This window comes from Melospiza georgiana, chromosome 28, assembly GCF_028018845.1.
Source record: "Melospiza georgiana isolate bMelGeo1 chromosome 28, bMelGeo1.pri, whole genome shotgun sequence".
Classification (NCBI taxonomy): domain Eukaryota; kingdom Metazoa; phylum Chordata; class Aves; order Passeriformes; family Passerellidae; genus Melospiza; species Melospiza georgiana.
In genome coordinates, this window is record NC_080457.1 from 5240698 (window position 1) to 5264520 (window position 23823).

General features: G+C 54.5%; 2 protein-coding genes across 2 annotated transcripts; both read left to right on the top strand.

Moving 5' to 3' along the window:
* The first annotated feature begins 1358 nt into the window (after positions 1-1358).
* On the top strand, positions 1359-10614 carry PRR29 (proline rich 29). The gene is made up of 6 exons (XM_058041500.1): positions 1359-1430; positions 2706-2826; positions 6674-6783; positions 8990-9123; positions 9181-9284; positions 10344-10614. Exons 1-6 carry the CDS (start codon positions 1359-1361, stop codon positions 10376-10378), a joined length of 576 nt encoding a protein of 191 aa, XP_057897483.1. The 3' UTR covers positions 10379-10614.
* A 4564-nt stretch (positions 10615-15178) lies between these two features.
* Positions 15179-23823, top strand: LOC131094197 (1-acyl-sn-glycerol-3-phosphate acyltransferase alpha-like). The gene is made up of 6 exons (XM_058041697.1): positions 15179-15360; positions 19388-19521; positions 20104-20279; positions 22040-22135; positions 22981-23053; positions 23235-23823. Exons 1-6 carry the CDS (start codon positions 15179-15181, stop codon positions 23456-23458), a joined length of 885 nt encoding a protein of 294 aa, XP_057897680.1. The 3' UTR covers positions 23459-23823.

Below are 23823 nucleotides of genomic sequence, written 5' to 3' on the forward strand. Positions count from 1 at the left end.
GAGGACACCCCGAGCAGGTCCCTGTCACCCCTCCTGTCCCTGGCACGAGGCTCCCTGGCACTCCTCACCCCCATCCCGGCGTTTGAGCCCCTCCTCAGGGGAGATAAGATCGGGATCAGCCCAGCCCGGCTCTGCCAAAACGGGCAGGAAGCAGCACGGTAATTAAACGGGCAAATAATGGGAATTTAGGATTCTAACAAAAGGCAGAAAAGCAATCCAGAGGGGGTCGGGAAAATCAGGAACACAGAGAAAAACCCAATCAAGCACAAAATAGCCCGGACTGGAGCCAAGGGAGGGGCTGAGGCAGCCGGGCTCGGGGGGAGGAGGAGATTTGGGGGGCTGGGGGGGGGGGGGGGGGATTTGGAGGCTGGAGGGGGAATTTGGGGGGGGTCTCTGGTGCCATTCTGGGGCAGAATGAGAGTTTTGGGAGAGATTTGTTCCTCAGCATTTGTTCTATTTGTTCTATGCTTTAGTATAGTTTTAATCGAATATATATCATAAAATAATGTGAAAAACGCTAACCACTTGTTTTTTAAAATTTTAAAAGTTGAATAGTAATAAAATGCTTATGAAAATAGTAATACAATTGGAGCAATAATAATTTGCACAATTTGAATTAGGATGAGACAATAAAAACAAAGAGTTATTGACGTCAGGGTACCTTTTTCTGGGCAGCAGGAGCCCGAAAAAGGACACCCGTTAACAAAGGATTAACCCTTAAAAGCAATAGCTTGTTGTATATTCATACACTTCATACATGATGCATAAATTCCATTCAAACACAGGATTCTGTCTGGTCATGGCCAACTTCTTCCTCCAAATCCTAACAGCGCCAAGAGGCGGGAAGAAGTTCGTTTCTTCTGATAAGAGAGCAATAAATTCTTTTTCTCTGAAAGATTCAGGTGTCCTGTGGCTGCTATCTCGCTGCGAGTCCTCTCTTTAAAAAAAATATCCTACACAGCATAGTTTCTATTTTAACAATTTTTATAACCTAAAACTATATTTAACACAGTACTTAAGAGAATTAACACAGCGTTACTTTCTAACACAACACATGTAATATTCATTTGAATATTTGCCAAAAGCCAATCATAAAATACAAGAATTTTTCACAATAATAAATCAGCCTTTTGAAACATGGAGTCAGATCCTCGTCTCCTCATGCTGGCACCCCTGAGATCACTGTCACACTCGGGGACAGGCCCAGCCCGTGGGGACCCAGAGCAGCCCGGGCCGGTGTCCCCAGGGCCCTTCCCGGGCATTTCCCGCCGGGAGGAGCCGCCCGGGACATTCCTGGCACGGCCCAGCCTCCCTGGGCCGGGTTTGTTTGCCCGGAGCCCTGGAGACGATCCCGAGCCATGGAGCGGGGAGCGGCCCGGGGCCCCCGCGGGCTCTGGGGAGACCCCCGGGCAGGGACCCCCCTCCTTGGGGTGAGCCCGGAGCGCTCCTGCCTCGGGATTGATGGGATAGGGGTGGAGAGGGGCAGGGAGAGGGGCTTTGGGTGGGCTCGGGGCTTTGGGTGGGCTACGGGCTTTGCAAACGCCCCGCAGACCGCGAAAGGTGCTCGAGTCCTGTCCCCAGGGGTGGGAGTGACCAGGATGGGAGGGCGCTGTCCCTGGAAAACCAAGGGAGAGGGAACTCCCATCTCCAGGGCTCCCGTCCTGCTCCCCTGGGCCACCCGCTCGTCCTGCCACCACCCCTGTCCCCTCTGTCCTGCCACCATCGCAGTCCCCATCCCGCCTGTCCCCAGACGTGTCGCCCCTGTCCTGTGCCCACCCCTATCCCCTCTGTCCTGCCATCCCAGTCCCCTCTGTCCTGTCCCCTCTGTCCTCCCTGTCCCACCACCCCCCCGTCCCTCTGTCCTGTCCCCAGCCCCGTCCCCTCCATCCTAGCACCACCTCAGTCCCCTCTGTCCTGACCGCTCCGTCCCCTCTGTCCTGCCCTCAGCCCTGTCCTTTCCATCCTGCCACCACCCCTGTCCCCTCTGTCCTGGCACCATCACTGTCCCGATCCCGCCTGTCCCCAAACGTGTCTCCTCTGTCCTGCCACCACCCCCGTTCCCTCTGTCCTGCCCCCACCCCTGTCCCCCTGTCCTGCCCCCAGCCATGTCCCCTCCATCCTCCCACCATCCCTGTCCCCTCTGTCCTGTCCCCTCTGTCCCCTCTGTCCTGCCGCAATCCCAGTCCCCTCTCTCCCACCCCAAGCCCCATCCTCTCTGTCCTGCCACCACCATCCCCCCTGTCCTGCCATCCTTGTCCCCTCTGTCCTGCCACCACCATCCCCTTCGTCCTGCCACTACCCCTGTCCTGCCCCCATCCCTGTCCCTCTGTCCTGTCACCACCCTTGTCCCCTCTGTCCTGCCCCCAGCCCCATCCCCTCTGTCCTGTCACCATCCCAGTCCCTCCTTCCTGCCACCCCTGTCCCCCTGTTCTGCCACCATCCTTGTCCTGCCCCCACCCCTGTCCCCCTGTCCTGCCCCCATCCCAGTCCCCTCCATCCTCCCACCATCCCTGTCCCCTCTGTCCTGCCAGCCCTGTCCCCTCTGCCCCCCTGTCCCGCCCCCAGCCCCGTCCCCTCTCCTCCCCGCCACCATCCCGGGCCCGGTCCCGCCTGTCCCCAGCCATGTCCCCCCTGTCCCGCTGCCAGCACTCCGCATTAACCCTTGAATTCACAATCCCCGTGTTCCCTGCTCTGCTCCCTCGCAGCCCCGCGCCCCGGGATCGCCGCCCGGAGCGTTCCCGGAGCGTTCCCGGTGCCCGGTGCTGATCCTGCAGCCGCTGCCCGGGCCCGGCGCCGCCCCCGCGGGATCCCCGCCCGCCCGGCCAGGTTCGTGGGGACAGAACCGGGCAGGGCAGAGCCGAACCGGGCTGGGTTCGTGGGGACAGAACCGGGCAGGGCAGAGCCGAACCGGGCCGGGTTCGTGGGGACAGAACCGGGGAGGGCAGAGCCGAACAGGGCCGGGTTCGTGGGGACAGAACCGGGGAGGGCAGAGCCGAACCGGGCCGGGTTCGTGGGGACAGAACCGGGCAGGGCAGAGCCGAACCGGGCCGGGTTCGTGGGGACAGAACCGGGAAAGGCAGAGCCGAACCGGGCCGGGTTCGTGGGGACAGAACCGGGCAGGGCAGAGCCGAACCGGGCTGGGTTTGTGGGGACAGAACCGGGCAGAGCCGAACCGGGCCGGGTTCGTGGGGACAGAACCGGGCAGGGCAGAGCCGAACCGGGCCGGGTTCGTGGGGACAGAACCGGGGAGGGCAGAGCCGAACCGGGCCGGGTTCGTGGGGACAGAACCGGGGAGGGCAGAGCCGAACAGGGCCGGGTTCGTGGGGACAGAACCGGGGAGGGCAGAGCCGAACCGGGCTGGGTTCGTGGGGACAGAACCGGGCAGGGCAGAGCCGAACCGGGCTGGGTTTGTGGGGACAGAACCGGGGAGGGCAGAGCCGAACCGGGCCGGGCTCAGCCGCTGCTGATCCCAGATCCCAGATCCCAGATCGGGCCCTTCCCGGGGCACAGCAGCGGGCAGAGCCACCCTCAGCCGTGTCCATCCATCCTTGGGTCCTCGGGTGGGCGCTCAGCACCACGGGCTGAGAATTTTGGGGCTTTTACCAACTCTGGGCTCCAAGATGCTCCCAGGGAACAGTTTTTGGGTTTTGGGGTTTTTTGGTTGTTCTGTTGTTTTTTTTTTTTTTGAGGGGGGGGAGGGTTTTTGTTGATTTTGTTTGTTTGTTTGTTTTGGGGTTTTTTTGTGGTTTTTTTTTTTCTAATTGTTTTTTGGTGGGTTTTTTGTGGTTTTTTTGTTGTTTTTTTTGTTGTTGTTGTTGTTTTCTGGGTTTTTTGGTTGTTTTTGTTTGTTTGGGGTTTTTTTGTTTTGTTTTTGAGGGTTTTTTGTTTTGTTTTTTTGCTTGGTTTTTGGTGGTTTTTTGGTGGTTTTTTGTGGGTTTTTTGTTTTTTTTTCTGTTTGTATTTTGTTGTGGGTTTTTTGTTTTTGTTGTGGTTTTTTTTTTGTTGTTTTTTGGGTTTTTTGGGTGTTTTCTGGTTTTTTTTTTTTTTGTTTTTTTGGTGGGTTTTTTTTGTTTGGCTTGGTTTAGTTTTTTCTGGTCTTTTTTGTTGTTGCTGTTGTTGTTTTTTTTTTTTGTTTTTGTTGTGGGTTTTTTTGGTGGTGTGTTTTTGTTTGTTTGTTTGTTTTTTTGGGGGGGGGTGTTCAAAATTCTGTTGTTTTTGTTCTCCAAACCCCCATTTCCTGCTGGCATCCATCCATCCCCAGGGAACACCGGGGTGGGACAGACAGACTCCTGGAACTGCAAGGTGGGATTGAGAGGGACTGGAGCCCTGGGGCTGTGCCCCTGCCCGGAGGGGCTTCACCCACCCGGGTGCCCCCAGGCTGAAATCTGGGCTGGGGGGGCTGGCAGCAGGGCCAGGGGCTGTGGTGACAGCAGGGACAGCAGGGACAGCAGGGACAGCAGGGACAGGGGGCTGTGGTGACACCAGGGACAGCAGGGACAGGGACTGTGGTGACACCAGGGACAGCAGAGACAGCAGGGACAGCAGGGACAGGGGGCTGTGGTGACAGCAGGGACAGCAGGGAGAGGGACTGGAGTCAGTGGGGACAGCAGGGACAGGGAGCTGTGATCACTGGTGACATCAGGGACTGGGTCTGGGGACAGCAGGGACAGCAGGGACAGCAGGGACAGGGGGCTGTGGTGACCAGGATCACGGAGGACAGCAGGAACAGGGCCTGTGGTCACCAGGGACAGCAGGGACAAAGAGCTGTCGTCACTGGGGACACACCACAGGCAGAGTCACCTTGTGCTGTGGGGAGGGGGGAGGTGGAGCTGTCCTTAAAAATCTAAGGAAATCCTTAAAAATCCGAGGAAAATCCTTAAAAATCTGAGGTAAAAGGATGCTTCAAATCAGTGTGGAAGCAAACAGGGCCAGGCTGGCCCCGGTGGGATGGGTGGACCCACCCAGAGCTGCCAGCACCCCGTGTCCCACCCCAGTTCAGTCCCTGGGGTGCTGGGGTGCCCCTGCCTGCAGGGACAGCCACCTCCTGTGTCCTGGGAGCCAGCCTGGCGCCTCTGGAGCCTCTGGGGATCTGGCTCTGAGCCCTTATGGGGTGGTCCAAACCCTTTTTTACTCCAGAGAATCCCAGAATGGTTTGGATTGGAAGGGACCTCAAAGCCCGTCCAGTTTCACCCCTGCCATGGCAGGGACACCTTCCACTGTCCCAGGCTGCTCCAAGCCCCGTCCAACCCGGCCTTGGGCACTGCCAGGGATCCAGGGGCAGCCACAGCTGCTCAGGGTGGATGAAGCCAGCAGGATCTCAGGGGATTCCAGCAGGTTTATAAGAATTTTCCATGGGAATTTCACACCTGCAGAAAATGGGGGTGTTTTTCTGGGGTGCAGAGGCAGATTTGGGGCTTTCTCCGTGTGGATGGGCCTCAGCAGCCTCACACCCTCAGTGTGGCCTCCAGCCAAGGGGACAGGGAGCAGGCAGGAGCTGAGGGGGCACTGAGCATCCACACCCTGCTCCTCCCTGGATCCCAGGAGTGGGGATTGGAGTCCTGGGCTCACCCCCAGCTCCTGCCCTGTAAGAGCATCAGGGGTAGGAGGGTCAGGACGAATGGAGATGAGAGATCTCTGCAGCCAGGTCAAGGAATTTGGGGTTTATTGCAAAGGGCCTGGGTGCAGGGCCCTGCTGGGAGCTGCCAAACACAGCTCAGAGCAGGCTGAGAGGAGAGAGGGGGAGAGAGGGTGAGAGGGTGAGAGAGTAAAAGGAGTAAGAGCATAGAAAAGTAAGAGCTAAGAGGCAAGAGGTAAGAGCAAGAGTAAAAGAGGCAAGAGCAAAGACAGCAAAGTTCCCGTTCCAATACCATAATTCTTCTTCTGTGTTGAATATTCTGATTCTCACTCACCAATCTAGTACAAGATACAAATCCTATAGCATTTCCATACAGCCTATAAGAATCACTACATTACCACACTGTGTTACATTTTAAACCCTAAAAACTCCTCTTTGGGCCCCTTCTGCCAAGCTGTAGGGTCTGCTCTGACCCTTGGGCCTGTCTGCAAGCAGAGGGTGTTGTTCCATCACAAGGGGATCACCTTCAGCCAGCCACACCATTGTTTTCCAGTTGTTCAGTAACTGAGGGATCTCAGAGCTTGCTTTCATTTCAATCTCACTTATAGTTTCCATATTCTCAAAATCTTTTGCCAGACAATCATATTGATAAGGCTTTCCTGTTCCATCTTCCCCAACACTGCCCCTCATGTCCGGAGCGGGGCTGAGCCTGGCATGCTCTGAACGTGGTGCTCTGCCCCTCAATGCCCTGGGCACTGCCAGGGCTGCAGAAGCTCTGCCCAGAATGGGAGGAAAATCTGGTCCCTCCAGCCCCATTAACCACTGACCACAGCCCCTGTCCCTGCTGTCCCTGCTCAGCTCCCCCACATGAGCCAGCAAGGAAGAAAAGCCTCAAATGTGGCAATTTTCAAGTTTTAGCCAAACAAAATAATTTTTAAACACCACATGAGGCTTCCAAAGCGGGGTGGGGGAAGGCTGGCTGTGCTCCCACTGCTTGGGAACAGGGAGGAGCCTGGGGGCCGCCCCATGCCGGGCACTGATCCCAGGCCCTGCTCCCTCTGCTCCCTCTCTGATGCACAATCTCCCATCCTCGGGCAGGTTTGATGGAGCTGATGATGATCCAAGGCTCCCAAATGCACCAGCTGCTGATGCACGGCCTGGCCATGGCAGCTCTGATGCCCCTCGGGGCAGGGACAGCCCCAGCCCAGGTGAGGCTCGGGGGGGCAGAGGGGACAAAGAGGGGGCAAAGGGACTAAAGATGGGGTAGAGGGAGCAAAGAGGGGGCAGAGGGGGCAAAGAGGGGGCAGAGGGACCAAAGAGGGTAAAAGGGACCAAGGAGGAGGCAAAGGGACCAATTTGGGGCAGAGGGACCAAGGAGAGGACAGAGGGACCAAAGAGGGGCCAAAGGGACCAAAGAAGGGGAAGAGGGACCAAAGATGGGGCAGAGGGGACAAAGAGGAGGCAAAGGGACCAAAACTGGGGCAAAGGGAACAAAAGTGGGGCAAAGGGAACAGAAGTGGGGCAAAGGGAGCAAAGAGGGGGCAGAAGGACCAAGGAGGGGGCAAAGGGACCAAATTTGGGATAGAGGGACCAAGGAAAGGACAGAGAGGCCAAAGATGGGGCAGAGGGACCAAAGAGGGGGAAAAAGGACCAAAGAGGGGGCAGAGGGAACAAAGAGGGAGCAGAGAGACCCCCAGGGCTGTTCAGGGTCACCACGTCCTGCTTTGGGACCCTCTGGGGGCAGCACCTGGGTGGTCCCAGCCCAGCTCAGAGCAGCCCTTTGGGGTTTTGGGGCCTTGTTTGGAGCCCAGCTCTGACAGCTCAGACGGCAGCCAGGCCTTGGGCAGAGGCTCTGCCCAGCTGGGACCCTCTGGAAACACAGGCCAACCCATCAAGAGCTCTGCAGGGGCTGACATTTAAAAATCCATCTCAAACCGCAACATTTCATCTCCTTGGGGGGAACAATGCAGCTTTTGGGGCAGGGCTGGGCTGTGGCAGCTGCTGAGCTCGCTGCCAGCTGGCACCTCCTGGCACCCAGCCCTGCCCTCCCATTGCCACCAGGGCTGGGCTGGCCAGGACTGGACCCTGCCCAATTGGCTCTCAGCAGATCAAAGGGCTCTTCCCACGGGGTTTGGTCCCATCTGTGGGGCTGCCACCCCCCGTGTCCCCCAGGGGCTCTGTTGGGACTGAGCCCAGCCAGTGGGAGCGGCTGGGTGTGATCCCGGTGTTATGTTTGCCCAATTATTCCATCATTAAAAAAAACAAATAATGTGACGGTGTTCACAGGGGTTTTCAGGTGAGGGAAGAGATGAGAATGTTGACTCCATGTTCAGAAGGCTTGATTTATTATTTTATGATATACATTACACTAAAACTACACTAAAAAAATAGAAGGAAAAGTTTCATCTTAGAAGGCTAGCTAAGCTAAGGATAGAAAGGAATGAATAATAAAGGTTTGTGTCTTGGACAGAGTCCAAGCTAACTGGGCAGTGATTGGCCATTAATTCTAAACATCCAAGATGGGCCAATCCCAGATGCACCTGTTGCATTCCACAGCAGGAGATAACCATTGTGTACATTTTGTTCCTGAGGCCTCCCAGCTTCTCAGGAAGAAAAATCCTAAGGAAAGGATTTTCATTAAAAGATGTCTGTGGCAAAATAATATTAGAGGTAGCAGCAATTTTAATTGAATAGTTTAGAAGATATATAAAATCGGATACACTTCGAATATTGACAATATTATTTGATTAAAATAAGGGATAATTTGGTTCCAATAATAGCGCATAAGCAAAAGATAACCGCGGGGTACGGAGGGCAGGGGTCATGGACCCGTGCCACCTCATGTACAAGCTTGCCAAGTGAAGATTTCCCCTTTATATGCCATGTGTCAATGCCATCTCCTCCCATTTTCGATTCATCACACTTCTACCTCCGCCCTCATCACCACATTTACCACGCATGTGCCACCACTCGTTTTGGTGGTCGCACAAGTCTTTGGGGGTCGTTTTTGATGAAGGCCTCTCCTCTTCCTCGATGTCCTTTAATTCATGCTTGGGTTACACATGCGCACCAAGCCAAGATTAACATAATATTATATTTAAGCATCAAAGCAATAAATCTCTTATAGCTGGCATTTTCCTGGGACCTAACCAGATTTTCCCTTCTTTCTGTTAATTTTTAGTAACTGTTATCTCTTGCTTTTTCCTGTCCTTGAACATCTGCAAGGAAGGGGGGGGTGGAGCCCCTCCTCTCCCTTTCTTTCTTGGCATTATACCTTTTAACTGTTTTATTATTATTTCCAAATATTAATTGCTGCATCAATATTGATTGCTGTTTCAATCATACCTATTTACTACACCGGCCAGCGGCGCTTTGGGAGCCCTGGCCCAGCCCTGCCTCTGTCCACCTCCCCAGGCGCTGGCAGGGCCTTGGCAGGATGAGGATGAGGAGGAAGAGGAGGCCGTGGTTTTCCACCATCACTACCTGCCCTGGACCCCTCCCCGCCTGCCCCCCGTGCGGTTCCTGCGCTGCTCACCTGAGGAAGGGCGGTGAGTGCCAGGGGGTCGGTGCCATCCCGGTGTGGCAGCGCCTCCAGGGACACCATCCATGGTCACTGAGCTGTCCCTGCTCCTCTCTGGCAGAGCTGTGCCCCCTCCGCCGCCCCCCAGCGCCACCGGCACTGTGGGACCCGGTGTGCCCCCAGCAGAGGGTAAGGACAGCCCGGGGACACTGGCACTGTCCCCATGGCCCCCACAGGGCAGCTGTCCCTCGGGCTTCCGTCACCCCAGGCTGAGCTTCCCTGCTGCCTATCTCCATTCCATCCTGTCCTGTCTCATCCCATCCCAATAATGTCCCATCCCAATAATGCCCCATCCCATCCCAATAATGTCCTGTCCTGTCCCGTCCCATCCCATCTCATGGATCCTATGGATCCCATCCCATCCCATTATCCCATCCCATGGATACCATCCCACCCCATCCCATCCCAATAATGTCCCATCCCACCCCATTATCCCATCCCAATAATGTCCCATCCAATTTTCCCATTCCATCCCATCCTATGGACCCCATCCCAATAATGTCCTATCCCATCCCATTATCCCATCTCATTATCCCATCCTATCCAAATAAAGTCCCATCCCATTATCCCATCCCAATAATGTCCTATCCCAATAATGTCCCATCCCAATAATGTCCCATCCCATCCCAATAATGTCCCATCCCATTATCCCATCCCATCCCATTATCCCATCCCATCCCAATAATGTCCCATCCCATTATCCTATCCCATCCTATGGATCCCATCCCAATAATGTCCCATCCCATCATCCCATCTCAATAATGTCCTATCCCAATAATGTCCCGTCCCATCCCAATAATGTCCCATCCCATTATCCCATCCCAATAATGTCCTATCCCAATAATATCCCATCCCATTATCCCATCACATCCCATTATCCCATCCCATCCCAATAATGTGCCATCCCATTATCCCATCCCAATAATGTCCCATCCCATCCTATGGATCCCATCCCAATAATGTCCCATCTCATTATCCCATCCCATCCCAATTATGTCCTGTCCCATCCCATCCCATCTCACGGATCCCATGGATCCCATCCCATTATCCCATCCCATTATCCCACCCCAATAATGTTCCATCCCATAGTCCCATCCCATCCCACTAATGTCCCATCCCATCAATGTCCTATCCAATCCCAATAATGTTCCATCTCATTATCCCATCCCATTCCATCCCACCCCACAGAGTTTTACACCATGGAGCAGCAGAGGGGGCTCTGAGCTCTGCCTCCCTGGACCCCAAAGGTCCCGGATGGATGCTCCACCATTCCTGTGCTTTTGGGGTTTTGGGGTGGTTTCCCCTCTGAGCCCCCCAGCAGGGCTGTGCCAGCCCCGGTGTCACCCCAGTCCCCTCCAGGCCGTGCTGTCCCCGGGGGTGGGACAGAGGATGGTCCCCACCTCCATCTGTCCCTCCAGCTCCCAGCACAGCATCGCCTGTCATTAATGTGCTTTGTTAAGAGAGCGCCCTGCTGTGGCTAATTAAGCATCTGTAATTACATTAATTGCACGTGTAATCTGTAATGGGCTGGTGGCTCCGTGCCCGGGTGCAGGGGCTCCCTCGGGGCTGGGGGAGCCCAGAGCTGTGTGTGGGGGGGTTGGCAGTGCCTGGGGGGGCTGAGAGGAGCCCTGGGGGGGTGTCTGTGAGGCCTTGGGGGGGCTCTGTCAGGTCTAGGGGGGTCTCTCAGGTCTGGGGGGTGAGGGGGTGCTGGGGGTCTATCAGAGCCTGGGGTGCTGAGCAAGTGCTGGGGGGGTCTGTCAGGTCTGGGGGGGTCTGTGAGGTCTTGGGGAAGTGAGGGGGTGCTGGGGGTCTGTCAGGTCTGGGGGGATCTGTGAGGTCTTGGGGAAGTGAGGGGGTGCTGGGGGTCTATCACGTCTGGGGGGATCTGTCAGATCTGGAGGGGTATGGCAGGTCTGGGGGTGCTGAGGGGAGGTCTTGGGGGGGGGGTTCTATCTGAGCCTGGGGTGCTGAGGGGGTGCTGGGGGGTCTGCCAGGTCTGGGGGGTTCCTGTCAGGTCTGTGGGTGTAAGGTGGTGCTGGGGCAGTGCTGGAGCTCCAGGCTGAGATCTCCTGGCTGAGCAGAGGCAGAGCTGGATTTCTGGGGGGGCTGTGGTGGGGAGAGCAGCCTGAGAAGGAAATCCCAGAGTTCCCCAGCATTCAGTGACCCCTGAGCTCCCCGGGAGCAGGAGGAAGGGGCAGAGGAGGCTTTGGGTGCTGGGAGCTGTTCCCTGCCCGTGCCACCCCCCAGCACTGCTGTGCCCTGGGGGCTCCAGGCCTTTCCCTGGCAGGAGGCCTCAGAGCTGGCGGTCTGGAGCTCTGAGGATGCAGAAAAGGCACCTTGAACTCCTCCTTGGACTGCCCTGCCCGGTGGAAGGCAGGATCTCCCTTCCCTGAGCTCTGCAATGGGCAGATCCTCCCCAGCCTGGCCCCTGCAGGAGCTCCCAGATGTGGAGCAGAAGGATCAGGTGGGTTCCAGCAGGAAGATGCAGCTCCTCCAGCTGGGAGGTGTGACAGTGTTCACAGGGGTCTGAGGGTGAAGGGAGAGACGAGGATCTGACCCCATGTTTCAGAAGGCTTAATATAATATAATATAATATAATATAATATAATATAATATAATATAATATAATATAATATAATATAATATAATATAATATAATATAATATAATATAATATAATATAATATTTCTATATTTGTTATATATTATTTCATTATATTATATATTATTATATTATATGTATATATATATAACTATACTAAAAGAATAGAAGAAAGGATTTCATTGGAAGGCTAGGCTAGGCTAAGAATAGAAAAAGAAAGAATGATATCAAAGGCTTGTGGCTCTGAGCCAGCTGGCTGTGATTGGCCATTAATTAGAAACAACCACATGTGGTTTGCATGGACAAATGAGCCATCCACGGGGCTGAATTCCTGGGAAATCCATCTCCAAAGGAGCTGGAAACCTTCTGTATTGGTATTACCAATATTGGGGATGGGATGTGCCTTGACTTGTGACCGTGTTCACAGAGGTCTTAAGTTGAGGGAAGAGATGGGGATCTGACTCCATGTTTCAGAAGGCTGATTTATTATTTTATGATATATATTACATTAAAACTATACTAAAAGAATAGAAGGAAGGATTTCATCAGAAGGCTGGCTAAGAATAGAATAAGAAAGAATGATAACAAAGGGTTGTGGCTCTGAGCCAGCTGGCTGTGATTGGCCATAAATTAGAAACAACCACATGAGACCAATCCCAGATGCACCTGTTGCATTCCACAGCAGCAGATAACCATTGTTTACATTTTGTTCCTGAGGCCTCTCAGCTTCTGAGGAGGAACAATCCTAAGGAAAGGATTTTCCATAAAAGATATCTGTGACAGGGGGGGACTGAAGGAGGCATCCAGAAGCAAGGCTGGGATGGATGGGAGAGCAGATGGTGCCCAAAGGATCTCCCAAGGACACAGAATGGGGAGGAGGAGTGAGGAGTCACCTGGAATGGGCAGGGCAGGAAGGGTGGGCTCGGGATGTGACCCAATCTTTGCTTTAACATGAGAATAATGAGAGGAATGGGAGGGTGAAGCAATGGGCATTGCAACAGCCCTGCTGGACGTAACCCCGGGGTTACTGGTCAAACTGGGGCACCTCCAGCCTGGCCAGAGCCTGGGGACAGCTCTGTCACCTCCAGGGTGGGAGGGAACGGGGGTGGTGTTTGAGGGTCCCCAGGACGAGGGGAGAGATGAGAATCTTGGCTCCATGTTTCAGAAGGCTGATTTATTAATTTATGATGTTATATTATATTAAAAGAAAATTATATTCTAAAACTACACTCAAAGAATAGAAAGGAGACATCAGAAGGCTAGAAAGGAATGAACAATAAAATCCTGTTAAGAAAGGGATTAATAATAAAATCTTGTGACTGACCAGAGCCCCGACACAGTTGGGCCTGTGATTGGCCATTAATTAAAAACAATGACACACGCTGGGTAAACAATTCTCCAAATCACATCCCAAAGCAGTAAAACATGGAGAAGCTGAAGCTCCCCAGCTTCCCAGGAGAAAAGATCCTGGCAAAAGGGATTTTTCAGAAAATATCACAGTGTCAGGGCAGTGATGCAGAGATGCTGGGCTGAGGCTGGGTCCTGCCAGGGGAGGGCTGGGGGTCCCAGCAGAGGTGACAATGCCCAGGTGTGCCTGGGGGGACTGGCAGACCCCAGAGAGGCACAAGGGGAGGCACAAGGGGATTTTGCTGCTGCTGGGCCAAGGCTGAGCCCAGGGATGGCAGCAGCACAGGGATGTCCCCCCTTCCCCAGCCCTGCGGGTGTCCCAGGCCAGGTGGGAATGGTCTTGGAGCCACCTGGGATGGTGGCAGGTGTCCCTGCCATGGCACTGGATGGGCTGTGAGGTCCTTCCCACCCAAACCCTCCTGGGATTCTGGGATTCCTGATTTGGGAATGGACCTGAGGGGCTGGGGGCTGACACCGGCCCGGTGTCCCTGCTGTCACCAGGACTTGGTTCTAGGAGTTTCCAGGGGGCTGGCCTGGATCCTGCAAGGCACCAGAGCAGGAGGAGAGGTTAATTACAGCCTGTGCTAATTGCACCCCTGAAAACACCTCATGCAACACGGCCCCTGGTTGCCAACTGGGCCAAGGGCTGCCACCCCTGCAGGGCTGGCAGAGAGGGGTGACAGAGGCACCCCAGTCCCCAGGCACTGTGGGACCCTGGGGACACGAGCTGGGCACTGGAGGGGAAGGGCAGAGGGGCTCCTGCTGCCCAAACTGAGCAGGGGATGGATGGGGAGCAGGAGTTCCTGCTGCCTTCCCAGGTGGGAGATGTGTCCCAGCCATCCGAGGCTCTGCAGGGGGAGGTTTGGGTGCCCAGCATGGACCAGAGCAGCTCCTGCTGTCCCCACCAGCTGAGCCTCCCTGTCCCAGGGCTGGCAGCCCCTGGCCAGGACTATTGGGAATCAAAGGTGACTCTGATGTTGGTGAGGGAGAGAGAATGATGGATCTGACTCCATGGACATCAGAAAGCTGATTAATGACTTTATATTATTCTATACATCTAAACTGAACCTGCCAAGCACTCAACCCTGCTCACACTGCACAGAATCCCTTGACTGTCACCCAACAGTCCAACACACACACACACCTGGCCCTGACAGATCAAGGAAACAAAACTCCATCACTTTGGGTAAAAAATCTCCATATCGCATTCTACTTTGGCACAAACACAGGCACAGCAAATGAGATATGAATATTCTTGGGAAGAATTGTGCCTTGCTTTTCTCTGTGAAGAGAAATGTGGGGCTACACACCTGGCCCTGACAGGCCAAGGAACCCAAATACCATCCCTTTGGGTAAACAATCCCCATATTGCATTCTACTTTTGCACAAACACAGGCACAACAAATGAGATAAGAATTGTGTTTTCCCTTTCTCTGAGGTTCACAGAATGGGAAACCCAGAAATATTCTTGGGGAGAATTGTGCCTTGCTTTTCTCTGTGAAGAGAAATGTGGGGCTACACACCTGGCCCTAATAGGCCAAGGAAACAAAACACCATGACTTTGGGTAAAAAATCTCCATATTGCATTCTACTTTTGCACAAACACAGGCACAGCAAGTGATAAGTAAGAATTGTGTTTTCCCTTTCTCTGAGGTTCAGAGAATGTGAATCTCAGAAATCCTTGGGAAGAATTGTGCCTTGCTTTTCTCTGTGAAGGGAAATGTGGCAACACAGGACAGATGCCCAGGACAGGAAGGGTTCAGTGAGCAGCGTGTCTGATCTCACCGACCCGGAGTCTTCAATGGCCCAGGAGGTGACAGCAGCGACACCTCAGGTGACTCAGGGTCCCCGTGTGACTCACAGCCACTCTCCACCCCTGGGTGGGTGTCCTGCTTCCACCTGAGCCACTCCATCCTCAGGATGAGCTCCACAGAGAGCCTTCCCCTGGGCCAGCCCCAGCCACCCACACAGGATCCTCCTGATTCAGCTGGCCCGGGCTGAGCTGGGGCAGCACCATGGACCTGCTGCTGCTCCAGGGGCTGCTGCTCCTGCCCCTGGCAGCGCTGCTGCTCTACAGGTGCAGCCCCCACGTCCAGTTCCTCTGCAAGGTGGCCTTCTTCAACTGCTGGATCGTGGCCTTGGCCACCCTGCTGTCCCCCCTGGCTGCCTTCCGGGGACGCTCCGTGGAGAACATGAGGTGAGTGAGGGATGGGGAAGGAGAGAGCTGGCTGGGGCTTGGCTCAGCAAGGAAATCCTGTGGTTTGTGGCCACAGGCTCTGTCCTGCCCTGGCCGGAACCACAGCTGGGTCACAGAGCCCTGGGGCCAAGGCCAGGGCTGTGGTCACATCCATGGGGCAGTGAAGGGCAGTTTGTGGTATTGCCTGTGCCCAGGGAGGGTCAGGCTATGCTGGAGTTGGGATTTGTGGTTCCTGAGGGATGAAATAACATAAAAGGGATCATTCCTGGCCATGGCAATGTTGGGGTCATCACCTGGGTGGGTAATGGGGGGGTTTGGAGGAACCATCAGGGCAGGGGGCAGATACATGGCCAGTGCTGTGTCCCTGGCTCTGGTTTTGCCCATGGGAGACCCAGGAACAGCACGTTGGCAGAGAGATTGAGGGTGGACAGCCCTGGCACCGATTATTCCATGGCTGCCCCATTCCTGGAAGTGTCCCAGGCCAGGCTGGATGGGGCTTGGAGCAGCCTGGGACAGTGGGAGGTGTCCCTGACATGGCTGGGGTGGCGCTGGGTGGGTTTAAGGTCCCTTCCAACCCAAACCGTTCCATGTTTTTATGGTTTTGGGATGTCTTGGTGCCATCACCTGTCAGGGGCACAGCCCTGTCCCTGTCACAGCCATGTCCTGATCACAGCCCTGTCCCGACTCTGCTCCTGGGGGTGGAAGCAGGGAGATAGATAACACCGGGGAGATAACAACACCGGGGAGATAACAGCAGGGAGGAGATAACATCTCAGTGTAACACCAGGGGAAGGCCTGGGCGCGCTCAGGGTGTTGCAATCCCGCTGATGGATTCCCAGGCAGGATGAGCACAGATGTAATTACACAGGAAAATGTCCCAGCTTGAGAAACTCTGAGGATTTGTGTGGAGGGATCCTGGCCCTCAGTGGGAGCGTGGCCGCAGGTTCGGTGTTGTCACCTGGAGGTTCGGTGGTACTGGTCAGAAGTTCAGTGTTATCAGTCCAAGATTTGGTGGTACCGGCCTGAGGTTTGCTATTCCCCATCCGAAGTTCAGTGTTCCTGGTGGTGGTTTGGTGTTCCCAGCCTGAGGTTTGGTGGTACCAGCGATGGTTCAGTGTTATCAGTCTAGGTTTGGTGCTATCAATCTGAGGTTCGGTGGTACCGGTTGGAGGTTTGGTGTTCCCGGTCTGAGAGTCAGTGTTCCCAGTGGTGGTTCGGTGTTCCTGGCTGGAAGTTCGGTGTTCCTGGAGGTGGTTTGGTGGTACCGGTGGTGGTTCAGTGTTCAGTCTGAGGTTCAGTGATACCGGTCCAAGGTTTGGTGGTACTGGTGGTGGTTTGGTATTACCGGTCTGAGGTTTGGTGGTACTGGTCCCAGGTTTGGTGTTATCAGTCTGAGGTTCAGCATTCCTGGCGGTGATTTGGTGTTATCAGTCCGAGCTTTGGTGGTACTGGTGATGGTTCAGTGCTCACGGCAGTGGTTTGGTGTTCCTGGTGATGGTTCGGTGTAATCAGTCTGAGGTTCAGTGGAACCGGTGATGGTTCAGTGTTCCCAGCAGTAGTTCGGTGGTACCGGTGGTGGTTTGGTGTTCCCAGAGGTGGTTCAGTGTTATCAGTCTGAGGTTTGGTGTTCCTGATCAGAGGCTCGGTGGTACTGGTGGTGGTTTGGTGTTACCAGACAGAGGTTCAGTGTTACCAGTCCAAGGTTCAGTGTTCCCGGTGGTGCTTCATTGTTCCCAGTGGTGGTTCGGTGGTACCGGTCCGAGGTTCAGTGGTACCACCCACTCGGTTCGGTGGTACCGGTCCAAGGTTCGGTTTTCCCGGTGGTGGTTTGGTGTTCCTGACCGGAGGTTTGGTGTTATCAGTCTGAGTTCTGTGTTCCCAGCAGCGGTTCAGTGTTCCCGGTGATGATTTGGTGTTTTCAGCCCGAGGTTCAGTGGTACCAGCGGTGGTTCGGTGGTACCAGTCTGAGGTTCGGCATTATCAGTCCAAGGTTCGGTGGTACTGGTCAGAGGTCGGTGTTCCCAGCAGTGGTTGGTGGTACTGGCAGTGCTGCAGCGGTGGTACTAGCAGTGGTTTGGTGTTATCAGCCTGAGGTTCGGTGGTACCGGCAGTGATTCAGTGGTACTGGTGGTGTTTTGGTGTTCCCGATCTGAGGTTCGGTGTTCCCAGCGGTGGCTCGGTGGTACTGGTGGTGGTTTGGTGTTATCAGTCTGAAGTTTGGTGTTCCCGGCAGTAGTTTGGTGTTCCCGGTGATGGTTTAGTGTTTTCAGCCCAAGGTTCAGTGGTACCGGTGGTGGTTCAGTGGTACCGGTGGTGGTTCCGTCTTATCAGTCCGAGGTTTGGTTGTATTAGTCCGAGGTTTGGTGCTCCCGGTGGTGGTTCAGTGGTACTGAAGGTGGTTCGGTGGTACTGGTGGTAGTTTGGCGTTCCTGGAGCTGGTTCAGTGGTACCGGCGGTGGTTCGGTGTTATCAGTCTGAGGTTCGGCATTATCAGTCCAAGGTTCGGTGTTCCCGGCGGCGGTTCGGTGTTCCCGACGGTGGTTCGGTGGTACCGGCGGTGGTTCGGCAGTCCCAGCGGTTCCGCAGCCTGTCCCGGGTTCTTCCCGGGGAACGCCGGGCTCAACCCGGGCCGCTCCAGCGCTTCCGCCTGGGCGGCGATCCCGAGGGAGGCCGCGCCTCTCCCGCCTTATCAGCGCCGCTTATCTCGTCCCACCGCAGCTCCGTGCCCGCCCAGCTCCCTCTCCTCCGGATCCCGGAGCCTGCGGGATGACGCTTCCCTCTCATTATCCTGGCTTTGGGGCACCGCTCCTCCTCGGATCCTCCGGTATCTTCGAGCCTGCGGCTCCCGAGGGATGGGGGCGGTACCGCGGACCCTGTGCTGCCTTCTCCCTTCTCACCTGGTGCTGAGCCCTTCCCTGAGTCCTGCGCTGTCCCCTGGGGGCAGTGACAGATGTGGGGACCCTGGCACAGACCCTCTGTGGGTCGGACAGTGCCGCATTCCAACACCGACGTGTCCCAGGATTTTGTGTCCACGGCTGCTGGAATCCCTGGTGCCCCCTCTTCCCTCCACTCCTCTCATTATTCCCGTCCTGAGCGTCACCCATCGCTGCCATCCCGATATTCCTCCTCCTGTCCAGCCCTCCCGGGGTGTGACACCGCTCAGATCCTTCTCTTCCCGACACTGCGGCTCCGGTGGAGCCATTTGTGATTCCCCATAGGAATGTCCGGGCTGGTTTTCCCTTCCCCCTGCCGCACAAAGCGGTGCAGGGGCGGTCCCTGGTGTCCCCCACATCACTGGGGATCTGTCTGTCCCTCTGCCACCCATCCTCAGCTCAGCTCCTCCCTGCTGGGATCCGCCTCTGGCTTTGGAAGTCTGGGATTTCCATCCACACACGGATCCAGCTGAGCACCTGGGGAGGCTCGCCGGGGCAGAGAGAGTTTGTCCTCAGTGGGATGTGAAGATCTCGTCCCCATCCCTATCCCCAAACCTCATCCCCATCCCCAAACCTCATCCCCACCCCCATCTCCTTTCCCGTCCCTGTCTCCATCTCCACCCCTTTTCCCGTCCCTATCTCCATCCCACCCCTTCTCTTTTTGCTTTCCCATCATCCCTGCACATCAAAATCCCGGTTTTTCCCTGCCACCACCTCATGCTGCTCCCTCTGCTCTGAGCCAGGAGCTGGGCTCAGCTCAGGTGGGAGCCAGGCGAGCTCTGAGCCTCACAGGCTGCAAACGTGCGAGAAATACATCCAAAATTCCTTGAGCCTGAGTCCAGCAGGGCAGCCCAGCCTAACCCCGCCCGCCCAGAGCCGTTCCCCGCACGTATCCCTCTGCCTTATCTCGTTCATTATCTCATCCCTTATGTCGTCCCTTATCTCGATCCTTATCTCGTCCCTTATCTGGTCCCTTATCTCGTTCCTTATTTCATCCCTTATGTTGTCCCTTATCTCATCCCTTATGTCGTCCCTTATCTCATTCATTATCTCGTCCCTTATCTCGTCGCTTATCCGGTCCCTTATCTCGGCAGGCTCCTGCGGGCGGCGCTCCTGCCCCTCAAGCGCTTCTACGGCATCAGGATGCGGGTGAGGGGCTCGGAGCGGCTGCGGCTGCCGGGTCCCTTCGTGATCGTCTGCAACCACCAGGCTTCCCTGGACCTCATGGGTGCGTGGGGGGACCCCCGGAGCATCTGCGGGCTCCAGGAGTGCGCCAGGATGGATTTGGGGGGGTCAGCACCGGGATCAGGGCAGGGATGTGTGGTGGGAACGGACCAGGAGGGGTTTTGGGACTGGGCTGTGCTGGAGGGAGAGGAGGGACAATGGGAGGTGATACCACAGGGTGGTCCTGGGACTGGGGACAGCTTAAAATCCTTTAAGTCAAGGCTAAAATAACCCCAACCTGGTCCTATATTAGGGTATAAATTATTAGATAGTGTATAAATTATATTAAGGTATAAATGATTACTTAGGGTATAAATTATATTAGGGTATAAATGATTAATTAATCTGTCCACTGATGTAATTTGGCCTCTCCAGAGAGCTGCTCTCTGCAGTTATCACCTCTCAGGACTGATAATCACCTCCCTGCAATTATCACCTCTCAGGGCTGAGCTGCAGAATTTATTGCTGATATCCAGCTGGTTGGTCCAGCCCAGGGGTTCCGTTTCCAAGCAGTTTTCCCAGGTGATTTTTCTGCTGCCACTGCCATGGGTTGGGAAGGTATTAATGGGTGTTCTCCCCACCCCAGGAATGGTGGAGGTGATTCCCGAGCGCTGCGTGCCCATCGCCAAGCGGGAGCTGCTCTACCTGGGCACGGTGGGCTGGGCCTGCTGGCTCAGTGGCATCATCTTCATCGAGCGCCAGCGCAGGGACGCGGCCATCGAGGTCATCACCCGCACTGCCAGCACCATGAGGAGAGAGAACGTGAGGGACACGGCTGGGGGACACCAGGGGACACCAGGGGGGTCAGGGGCTGTTAGTGTGAATGCACAGCGAGCCCCCTGGCAGGGCAGAGCAATGCACCTAACTCAATGTTATTATGTGGAGTTATTACTCCATAATTATTACTTTATTATTACTTTATTGTACTATAATATTACTTTTTAATTACTTTATTATACTATATTATTACTTTATTATACTATATACTATTAATTATTCTATATTCTATATTATATTAATTATACTATATTCTATTAAAGAATCATTATTATAGAATTTATTATTATATATTAATAGAGTATTAATATAGAATAATAAATAAATTAATATTATAAATTAAATGCATTAATATAATATAATATAATACAATACAATACAATACAATACAATACAATACAATATAATATAATATAATATAATATAATAATATAATATAATATATAATATAATTTATTATTATACTATATTCTATTAAAGAATACTATACTATACTATACTATACTATACTACACTAAAGAATACAGAAAGGATTCTTACTGAATGCTAAAAAGATAATTATGAAAACTCGTGACTCTTTCCAGAGTCCCGACACAGCTTGGCCCTGATTGGCCAAAGAGTGAAAACAACTCACAGCAGAATCCAATGAAACAATCACCTGTGGGTAAACAATCTCCAAACACATCCCACATGAGCACAACATAGGAGAAGCAAATGAGATAAGAATTGTTTTCCTTTTCTCTGAGGCCTCTCAGCTGCCTTTCAGCTTCCCAGGAGAAAAATCCTGGCTGAAGGGATTTTTTCAGAGAATGTGAATGCCACAGGCTGTGGGCAGGACTCACCCAGCTGAGGTCGGGGTGTCTTGGTTTGGAAAGCCAGGTGTCTGCTAAGGAAGGCAGGAGCCTCCCTTGAAATGGAAAATGCAAACCCCCTCCCTCTGAATTATTATAATTGTGAAATTAAGGGGCTCTCAGGCAAAGATATGGGAGTAGGAATAATAATTCTTTATTAGGAAACCGAAAAATACAAATGGTATAGTACAAACAAAACCACCAACCACGGACGGAATCAGACCATGTGCTGCCCCCTGTGTGTCAGGGTGGTGTCCCAGCCCCATCCCATGGGGGCTCAGCCCTCCTGCAGTGCCAGCTGTGGTTCTGCTGGAGCAGGGATCCTGCACAAGGGGGGAGTTTTCCTCTGCAGCTCCAGGGCTACTGGAGATGGGCCTGGGCTCCCTCTGGCCATGCAGGGCAGCAGAAAGTTGCTCCTCTGGGAATGCAGGGGGCAAAGGCTGCTGGAGTGTCCCAAACCCCAGATTGTATCCAGGTAGGAATGCTTGAAACCTCAGATTGTATCCAGGTAGGAATGTTTCAAACCTCAGATTGTATCCAGGTAGGAATGCTTGAAATCTCAGATTGTATCCAGGTAGGAATATTTGAAACCTTAGATTGTATCCAGGTAGGAATGCTTGGCTCCTCCCCTGGGCGGAGCATCTCCCCATGGGATGATGGAATTTGATCAGCCATGCAGGGACACTCACTAGCCATGGACAGAAGATAATTAATAATTAATGGCCCATGGACAGGAGAGATCTCCTGGAGGGAGGATTGGCTGTGGGAGAGATAAAGAAAATGCCCAAAGAACAGAGATAACTGCCTTACTCTAACAGATGGTGATAGAACACACACCCCAGCCACACCTTTCAGCCTAAAACACGGGGTCACCTCTGTCCCTGTCCCCTGCAGCTCCGTGTGTGGGTTTTCCCTGAAGGCACCAGGAACCCGGGCAGGTCCATGCTGCCCTTCAAGCGTGGCGCTTTCCACCTGGCCGTGCAGGCCCAGGTAAGGAAATGGGCAGTCAAATGTTGGACTCAATGGGCTTGGAGGCCTTTTCCAAAATGATTCCTTCCCTTTGGCTCACCCTGGATGGAGCAGAGTGGGTGTGAACTCTGGGGCAGAGGGATGGGGGGGGTTTGGTCCCCAGGGATGGGGGGGATTTTGTCCCCAGGAATGAGGAGGGTTTGGTCCCCAGGAATGAGGAGAGTTTGGTCCCCAGGGATGGGCGAATTTGGTCCCCAAGGATGAAGGGTTTGGTCCCCAGGGATGTGCAAGGTTTGGTCCCCAGGGATGGGGAGGCTCGGTCCCCAGGGAGGCAGGGATTTGGTCCCCAAAGATGGGGAGGCTTGGTCCCAAGGGATGGGGATCTTTTGTCCTCAGGGATTGGGGGTTTGATCTCCAAGGAGGGGGGGTTTGTTCCCCAGGGTTGGGGAGATTTTCTCCCCAGAGATGAGGGATTTGGTCCCCAGGGATGCAGGTAATTGATCTCCGGGGATGGGGGGATTTGGTCACCAGGGATGCAGGGATTTTGTCCTCAGGGATAGGAATTTTGTCCCTAGGGATGCAGGGATTTGATCTCCAGGGATGCAGGGGTTTTGTCCCCAGGGATGAGGAGCTTTGGTCCCCAGGGATGTGCAAGATTTGGTCCCCGGGGATGGGGGGGTTTGGTCCCCAGAGATAAGGGGATTTGGTTCCCAGGGATGCAGGGGTTTGGTTCCCAAGGATGGAGGGATTTGGTCCCCAAGGAGGGACATGATGCTGGGCAGCACCAAGGAGGGGCAGGCAGGAGCAGGAGTTCCACCTGGAGAGAGCTCTCTCTGTGGGCCCCCTCAACGCTTTGTGTCCTGCAGGTTCCCATTGTCCCCATCGTGATCTCCCCGTACAGGGACTTCTTCAGCCCCGAGGAGAAGAGATTCACCTCAGGTAAGGGATGGGCAGGAATTCTCATGGCAGAGGGCAGGGCTGGCACTGGGGATGAGGCACCTGGGGGTGTCTGAGGGATGCTGAGGGGTGGGGAGGCAGCTGGGGTGGAAGATGACTGGGGGAATACCCCATTCCTGCTGGGATCCTCTAACACATCCCTGGCTTTTCCCTCCTCTCCCAGGGACCTGCACCATCCAAGTCCTTCCCAGGGTGGAAACGTGTGGCCTGAGCCCAAAGGATGTCCCCAAACTGACCGAGAGTGTCCAGCAGGCCATGGCCGAGGCCCTGGCCGAGATGTCCATGAGTGATCACGGGGAGCAGGACATGGAGCAGCCTCTGCTGGGGCCAGGGGAGAACGGGGACAGCCCTCAGGGCCAGGGGGACACAGCCAGGAGGAGCAAATAGGCAGAGGAAGCTCAGGGATATCAGGAAGGTGTCCCTTGTCCCCTGAGGAGGTGTCCTGCAGCCCTGCCACCGTCCCAGCAGGACGGTGCCCTAAGGGAGCAGAGCAGGGCAGGATGGGGACCCAAAACAGAGCAAGGTGCCCCCAAAAACAGAGCAAGGTGCCCCCTTAAAACCCCTTGTTGTGACTGCATCCCCTGGATGTCCCTCTGCCACACCTGGAGCTGTGGCTGTCCCCAAGGATGGCTCAGCAGGGCTGGGGGCTCACAGCCCCATTTTCCACCCCTGATTGTTGGGCTCCCCCATGGATTCTCCTTCCAGAGGCTCCTACAAGCTGGAAATGCCGTTTGGGTTCAGCCAGCTCTGAG

Coding starts and splice junctions, on each gene's coding strand:
- PRR29 (XM_058041500.1), top strand. CDS start 1,359: ATGGAGCGGGGAGCGGCCCGGGGCCCCCGCGGGCTCTGGGGAGACCCC. Junction 6,784..8,989: donor CAGGGACAGCCCCAGCCCAG/GTGAGGCTCGGG, acceptor CCACCTCCCCAG/GCGCTGGCAGGGCCTTGGCA. Junction 9,285..10,343: donor CGGTGTGCCCCCAGCAGAGG/GTAAGGACAGCC, acceptor CCCACCCCACAG/AGTTTTACACCATGGAGCAG.
- LOC131094197 (XM_058041697.1), top strand. CDS start 15,179: ATGGACCTGCTGCTGCTCCAGGGGCTGCTGCTCCTGCCCCTGGCAGCG. Junction 15,361..19,387: donor CGCTCCGTGGAGAACATGAG/GTGAGTGAGGGA, acceptor TTATCTCGGCAG/GCTCCTGCGGGCGGCGCTCC. Junction 19,522..20,103: donor GGCTTCCCTGGACCTCATGG/GTGCGTGGGGGG, acceptor TCCCCACCCCAG/GAATGGTGGAGGTGATTCCC.